Below are 7,841 nucleotides of genomic sequence, written 5' to 3'. Positions count from 1 at the left end.
AGGCAGAAAATGATACTCAGAAAAAGGGGCTAAGATTCAACCCCCCTTCTCTTAGCCACTGATTACTATCAATTGATATCAAAGCTTGGTCTCAAAGAGATCAAGCTTTACAGCTTGGATAAAAGATCCTGATGGCGGATAACAGTGGCTCAAATTTGGTTGCCTACACTCTGACAGAAGGGTAGTCAAGCAACAGACCACCATTCTTCAATGGAAAGAACTACAATTACTAGAAAGTGAGGATGAAGATATTTGTTCAGTCCGTAGACTACAGACTCTGGAAGATAATCCTGGAAGGACCACAGTTTTCAACAATTACAAGTGCAGAGGGTGTGGTTTCACTCAAAGGCGAAGCCGAATGGAATGAGGAAGATAGAAAGAAAGTAGAGCTCAATGCCAAAGTTGTCAACTTGCTCAACTGTGCGGTCAGCTTCGAGGAATACCGACAGGTATCAAGATGCACAACAGCAAAGGAAATCTGGGACAAACTACAAATCACTCATGAAGGCACAACCCTTGTGAAGAAGACCAAAATAGACATTCTAAACAGAGAGTATGAAATGTTCTAAATGAAGGAAGGAGAAACAATAGATGATTTATTCGAAAGATTCAATGTCATCGTTACTGGCTTGTATGCTATGGGAGTCACATATCCTGAATCTATGCTTGTGAGGAAAATTTTGGGATGTCTCACGAAAAAGTGGGAAACAAAAGCAATAGTGATAGCTGAAGTAGCAATATTGATAATATTACATATGATGATTTGAGAGGAAATTTGCTTGCTTTTGAAAACAATTATTTGAAAAAAGATACAAAAAAGAAAGGAATTGCTCTCAAATCTGTTTTTGAAACTCTGGATGATGAATCCAGTGATAACTCATCTGAAAATAATTTTGTTTTATTTGCTAAGAAATTCAGAAAAATGGTGAAGCTGAAGGAGAAAAACAGAGGAAGCAGCTTAAGGAAGAAGGATCTCAACAAAGTAATCTGCTACAACTGTAAAGAGGCTGGACACTTCAAATCTAATTGTCCTAAACTGAAGAAGGAGGACAAGTCGAAAAAGGGAAAGATGAAAGGTCTCATGGATTATTGGGAAGACTTGGAAAATGACTCTGATGAAGATGAAGAATCTGAAACCAAGTCTCAAACCTGCTTCATGGCCGATCACGTAGAGCAGGTAGTATTTCATAACCCTGACACTGAAGACATTCATCTCATGATTGATCATCTCTCTGAAAAAATCAAATGTTTCCTAAGTGAAAACCAAGATCTTGAGTCTCAAATTGCTATATTAAAAGCTGAAAATGGTTTTCTCAAAGATAAATTAAGGGAGGCAGAAACTGTTGTTGATCTTGTTGAGGAAAACAAGCAGTTAAAAGCTGAACTTAAGAGCTGTGAACACCATCATTCTGTGACTGCAAATGTGAACTATTTTGAAGAAAATGAGTGGCTGCATAAAGAGATAAAAAGACTTAAAGAAGACTTAGCCAACTTTGCTCAAAGTTCAGAAAATTTAAACCAACTCTTGGCTAGTCAAAAACCTCTTTATGATAAAGCTGGTTTGGGTTTTCGTAAAACTGCAAAATTTGTTGAAAAACTTTCTTGTACCAACATGGCATCATCTTCTAATAACATAAGGTTTCAAAACCCAATAAGCTTTAGAAAAATAGCAACTCAAAGATTTTATAGATTTTGCAATCGGAATGGTCATTTTCCTATTTAGTGTTTTTTTGGTGAAAGAATGATTGGAAACAAGGTTTATAAAATTGTGTGTGATTATAATGGCTTGGGACAAAGAAGATGGTTTGACATCAAAGGATCCAAAAAAATTTGGATACCTAAGGTCACTTGAGCTTATTTTGTAGGTTTGCCTAGCATCCAAGAGAAAAGACAACATGTGGTATATGGATAGTGGGTGCTCTAGGCATATTACCGGAAAGGCAACATTCTTCATCAAGCTTGATGAGTATGATGGAGGGTTTGTCACTGTCGGTGATAATGGAAAAGGAAAAATAGTGGCCATAGATAAAGTGGGTAAGAGCTTTTCTTCTTTCATAAATGATGTTTTACTTGTTGATGGTTTGAAACACAACTTACTAAGCATTAGCCAATAGGGGTGTTCAAATCCAAACCGATCCAAATTAAACCACTCATCCAATCTAATCTAAACCGAAAACCGATTAAAACCGCACTAATTCGGATTTAATTGGATTCTATTTTTTGCAAACCGCTGGATTGGATCGGATTTCGGATCTACTTTTCATAACTGATCCAATCCAATCCAAACCGCACAATGTGCTATAATATTATTATTTTATTATTATATTTACAATTATATTTATAACATGTTCAATTTGTTATACATTTTTCTATTATTCATGTATTATTATTATTTAATAAATATTTTATGTTTAAAATATTATTTATTTATTTATTTTAACTAACCTATAATTTTATTCCTATTGTTATGTTATCGTTAGCTTTTTAAGATATGTTAAGACTTGTTATGTCATTGTTGATTATTTAAAATTTGATGTTAAGACATGTTATATGTATTTAATTTTTTTATTTAAAAAACCGCAAATCCAAACCGATCCAAACCGCTTGTAATCGGATCGGATTTTCAAAAAAAGTTCATCCAATCCAAACCGCACCGCACATAAATTAAGCGTTCGGATCGGATGACTTTTTCCCTTAAAACCGAACCAAACCGCACCGCGAACACCCCTGTTAGCCAATTATGTGATCTTGGTTATGAGGTTATTTTTAGAAATTGGATTGCTTAGTTATTTGTGAAAAATTCGGTGATATATTGTTTGAAGCAAAAAGATGTAATAATGTGTATGGATTGACTCTTGAGGATCTAAAAGATCAAAAAGTAACATGTTTCACTTCTCTTGAATCTGAAAAATGGCTTTGGCATAAGAAATTGGGTCATGCAAGCATGTACCAAATTTCTAAGCTTGTAAATAAAAAATTGGTTAGAGGAATTCCCAACATTAAATTTGATAAAGATATTACTTGTGATGCTTGTCAACTAGGCAAACAAGTAAAATCTTCTTTTAAACCAAAAGATAGAATTTCCACTAAGAGGCCATTAGAAATGTTGCATGTTGATCTTTTTAGTCCAACAAGGACTCAAAGTTTAGGAGGTAAACATTATGGTTTGGTGGTGGTAGATGACTACTCTAGATTCGGTTGGGTTCTCTTCCTAGCTCATAAGAATGATGCATTTCATGCTCTTTTCACTCTTTGCAAAAAGATTCAAAATGAAAAGGATTTGAAAATATCCCATTTGAGAAGTGATCATGGAAAAGAATTTGAAAATCAAGATTTTGAAAAATTCTGTGATGATTTTGGTATTGCACATAACTTCTCATGTCCTAGAACTCCTAAAAAAATGGGGTAGTTAAAAGAAGGAATAGAAGCCTTCAAGAAATGACTAGGGCAATGCTTTGTGAAAATGATGTACCAAAATTTTTGTGGGCTGAAGCTGTAAATACAGCATGTTATATTTTGAATAGAACCATCATTCAAAAAGGCTTGAAGAAAACTCCATATGAGCTATGGAAAGGGACCCCACCTAATCTTAAGTATTTCCATGTTTTTGGGTGTAAATATTTTGTGCTTAACAATAAAGAAAATCTTGGTAAATTTAATCCAAAGTCATATGAAGGACTGTTTGTTGGATACTCCACCACTAGCAAAGTATTTCAGATTTACCTCAAGGAACATAGAACAATAGAGGAATCCATACATGTATCCTTTTGTGATTCTAACTCTATTCCTAGTGCTGTGATAGAAGATGATGCAGGTTGTAATACTGAGGTAAACAAAGATGTAAGTCAAGTTGATCCCAAGTCTGTCCCATCTGCTGAACCTGATTATCCAGAAACATCTCGTTAGAATGAAGGAGACATTTCTGTTTTGTCTCTTGACCAAGCCAGAGAACCCAGAACAGAGCAGTCAACTGAAACTCATCAAGGCAGAACCATCCCTCAAAGGCCACAAGAATGGAAGTTTTTGAAGGGTTACCCCCATGATTTTATCATTGGTGATCCTTCCCAAGGCGTGACCACTAGATCATCAAGCAAGAAGCAAGTCGAACAAAGCAATGTTGCTTTCTTGTCCCAATTGGAGCCTCTCAATGTAAAGCAAGCCCTTGAAGACCCCTCATGGGTTAAAGCCATGGAAGAGGAGCTTGCTCAATTTGAAAAGAATGAGGTTTGGAAACTTGTACCAAATCCCAATGGTAAGAAGGTAACCGGTACAAAGTAGATTTTCAAAAATAAATTGGGTGAGGATGGTAGTGTTGTTCGTAACAAGGCTAGATTAGTGGCCCAAGGTTACGATCAAGAAGAAGAGATTGACTTTGATGAGTCATTTGCTCTGGTAGCAAGAATAGAAGCAATTAGATTGCTTCTTGCCTATGCTGCCCATAAGAGTTTTAAGATGTTCCAAATGGATGTTAAATGTGCTTTCCTTAATGGCTTTATAGATAGAGAAGTATTTGTGGCTCAACCCCCCGATTTTGAAAGTAAAGAATTTCCAAATCATGTTTTTAAACTATCAAAGGCTCTTTATGGCCTTAGGCAAGCTCAAAGAGCTTGGTATGAAAGGCTTAGTGCCTTCTTGTTGGAAAATCATTTTTAAAGGGGAACCACCGATACAACTTTATTTATAAAAGCATCTAATGATGATATTTTACTTGTTCAAGTTTATGTGGATGATATAGTGTTTGGTTCGGCCAATGAAACCTTGTGTGAAGAGTTTGGAAAACTTATGACTAGTGAGTTTGAAATGAGTTTGATGGGTGAATTAACCTTTTTTGTTGGTCTTCAAATCAAACAAACTCCTAGTGGTATTTTCATTCACCAAGGTAAAATATTCAAAAGAATTAATCAAGAAATTTGGCCTTGAAAATTCCAAACCTATAGGAACACCTATGCATCCAAACACTAAACTTGATAAGGATGAAAGTGAGAAAAATGTGGATGAAACACGGTATAGAGGAATGATTGGCTCACTTATGTATCATTAGATACATTAAGGGAACTTATGATTTTGGCTTATGGTATCCTAAATCTGATGAGTTTTGTGCAGTAGGTTTTTTGTGATGTAGATTATGCGGGTGATTGAGTGGATAGAAGAAGCACATCCGGAATGTGTTGCTTCCTTGGCAGCTCACTCAACATGTGGTCAAGCAAGAAGCAAGTCACTGTTGCACTATCCACGGCTGAAGCTGAATACATATCTACCGCAGCTTGTTGTTCTCAATAAATTTGGTTAAAAACTCAATTGGAGGATTATAAATTGAAAATCAATAGTATACCTTTATTTTGTGATAATATGAGTGCAATAAACATTTCTAAAAATTCTGTTCTGCACTTTAGAACTAAGCACATAGAAGTTAGATATCATTTTATTAGAGAACATGTGCAAAAAGGTACTATTGATATTCAATTTGTAAATTCCAAAGAGCAACTGGCTGACATATTCACTAAACCTCTATGTGAAGATAGGTTTGTGATTTAAGGAGCAGTTTGGGAATAATGGATTTAAACTGTGTTGAAAAATTGTGATTTTTATGTTTCTATTGGTTTTTGTCTCGTAGGTAGCAGGGAGACAAATCTGGGCAGGTGATGATCAAGCTATGAAACAGGGGGAGACTGAACCTTGGTGCCCTCTAACTTAAGCCCAACCCAACTACTTTGATCCATTCTATGATTATGGCCCACTTTCATTTTTTGTTTTCATTAAAATTATTTTTTAAATATTTTTTTTGGAAGGTTATCACATCATATCTTTTTGGGGGGAGTTCATGTCAAATCAAAATCTTTTCCCTTATTCTCTCCCACGTCTCAAGGAAAAGATCTTTCAGTTACTTATTTTAATTTTTAAACTTTCCTTGAAAACGGTTTTCATTAAATGCTCTTCTCTTTAAATGACATTCTCTCCACTAAGTATTTAATGTGATTAAACCTTTCTCCACCTTCCATCTTCTTCGACCACTCCTCACCTTCTCTATATCTACTTCATCTTCCATCATGAGAAAGAAGTTACCTACTAGAAGAAGCAACTGAACCCCCTCTACCAAAAAACCTCTATCTTCCTCTACCCCTCAAACTCACACACATATCCATATTCACTCTTCTTCACCCTCATCTCCATCATCTCACTCAACTGATTCAATGAGGAAGAAAGTCATTCATCCAAGAACCGTCTGAGTCATCACCAACCCCTTCACCTCCACGGTACTCAACACCCCATTACTCTGGCCGAACTGCACCCTCTCAGCGTTTGAAGGGTTATATTCTTCACAACACTCGAGAGCCACCAAACTTGGACTCACTAGATTTTAAAAATAAGTTTGAGAACAGGGTTTCGACCATAAAGGGAGGTGGAGTTCCTGAATCCATGAAAAATAAAAAGGGAAAAAGCTCAATGACAAAAGGGGAAGAGAGTAGAAAAAAGGGGCTAATCTAATAATACATATCAGATTTTTGATGACTGATATCAGTTTTCAGATGATTATTGTCTGCCAATTTTTTGATCTGATATGTTGGATGAGCTTTATGTTGCTGGATATTTTTGCTTAATTGAATTATTTGGCAAGAAAGTTTTAAGAGGAATTATTTGTTTTGAACATGTTGATATAAAGTATATTGAGTCTTGGTTTTTTGTTGTAATGTACTCTGAAAGTACTCAGGCATACTTTATTTTTGTGAATAGCAGGTTATCTAAAAGATAACAAATTTAGTTTTGATCCATCTGCTTAAAAATCAAGTTGTTCAACATGTATTTGTTTAAAAGGTTCCATGTGTTGAGTACATTCAAATAAATTTGGAACTGTTATAAAGCATGTTTTAAGCATGTAACAGGTACTGCTCCCACTGGAAAATTGCACACATTAAAGGGGAGATATGTGTCAAATGAAAAAGGGGAGGATTCAAAATTTTCAAAGGAGTACTCTTAATTATTAACCTTTTTCAATTCATTTTTAATAATGTTTGTCATCAAGGGGGAGATTGTTAAGTTTGGAAATCTTCAAATTATTGTGATGATTAAACATTGTTAAAAATATTATTTACAAAATTGTTAATTTAATTTTTGGTTATTATTAACTTAATTACCAATTGGTTATTTAACAATTTTGTTGAATTGTGCAGATTTTGTTATTGGGCAAAAAGAAAATTTAAGCCCAATATGATGACAAGGGTCAGCCTTTGTAAAATAATTCCAAGCAAAATGGCTGAATTAAGTTTACTGCATAAGCTAATGCTTATTGGGCCAGGAAACTTTTTGAGTAGCCCAAAACAATGCTTCCAATTGACCCAACAATGTGTTGGTCTGAAATTAAAGAGAAAAAGAAAGGAAATGGAGCATGATGAGTTCGGTTACCTACTCCCCCTTTGAAATGGAATTCAAAGTTAATTAAATGGATTTAATTGCATTGGTAACAGGAAAGAGAAAGTTCAAAATTGATTTGATGGCAATTAAGAGTTCGCATGTTACTATGCATAGGGAGTGGAAGATTAACTCATTTTAATTTCATTCATCAATTCCATTGAAAGCCTTTTTTCTCTCTTCTCTCTCTTCTCTCTCTTCAGTTGTCACTTCAACAGGAAAGAAGAAGATGCAATCTATCAGAGAAGATCACAGAGAGGCTAGGAAGAAGCAAGCGGCTAAGGTGATGATGGCCCTTGCAAAAAAATATCCAAGGCATGGCATGGCTGAGATCTTTTTCACTTAAGACAAGATGTGATGAAGAAGTTTCAGGATTTCTATGCCTAAAGTAGTAGCAATCCGTTTCGGTCAGAGAAGAAGATCTCCGAGGTGAA

General features: G+C 35.2%; 1 protein-coding gene across 1 annotated transcript; it reads left to right on the top strand.

Moving 5' to 3' along the window:
- The first annotated feature begins 922 nt into the window (after window positions 1-922).
- LOC112742287 (uncharacterized) lies at window positions 923-5,695 on the top strand. The gene is made up of 6 exons (XM_025791525.1): window positions 923-1,638; window positions 1,741-1,756; window positions 1,866-2,034; window positions 3,641-3,828; window positions 3,907-4,260; window positions 5,615-5,695. Exons 1-6 carry the CDS (start codon window positions 923-925, stop codon window positions 5,693-5,695), a joined length of 1,524 nt encoding a protein of 507 aa, XP_025647310.1.
- The last annotated feature ends 2,146 nt before the right edge of the window (window positions 5,696-7,841 follow it).

Source organism: Arachis hypogaea, chromosome 14, assembly GCF_003086295.3.
Source record: "Arachis hypogaea cultivar Tifrunner chromosome 14, arahy.Tifrunner.gnm2.J5K5, whole genome shotgun sequence".
Lineage (NCBI taxonomy): Eukaryota > Viridiplantae > Streptophyta > Magnoliopsida > Fabales > Fabaceae > Arachis > Arachis hypogaea.
This window is presented reverse-complemented; position numbering and strand designations above follow the sequence as displayed.

Excerpts from the sequence above, each read along its gene's own strand:
- LOC112742287 (XM_025791525.1), top strand. The coding sequence starts at position 923 with ATGGTGAAGCTGAAGGAGAAAAACAGAGGAAGCAGCTTAAGGAAGAAG. Across the intron at positions 2,035-3,640 it reads AGTGGCCATAGATAAAGTGG|AAAATCTTGGTAAATTTAAT; the intron begins GTAAGAGCTTTT and ends TTAACAATAAAG. Across the intron at positions 4,261-5,614 it reads CAAATCCCAATGGTAAGAAG|GTAGCAGGGAGACAAATCTG; the intron begins GTAACCGGTACA and ends TTTGTCTCGTAG.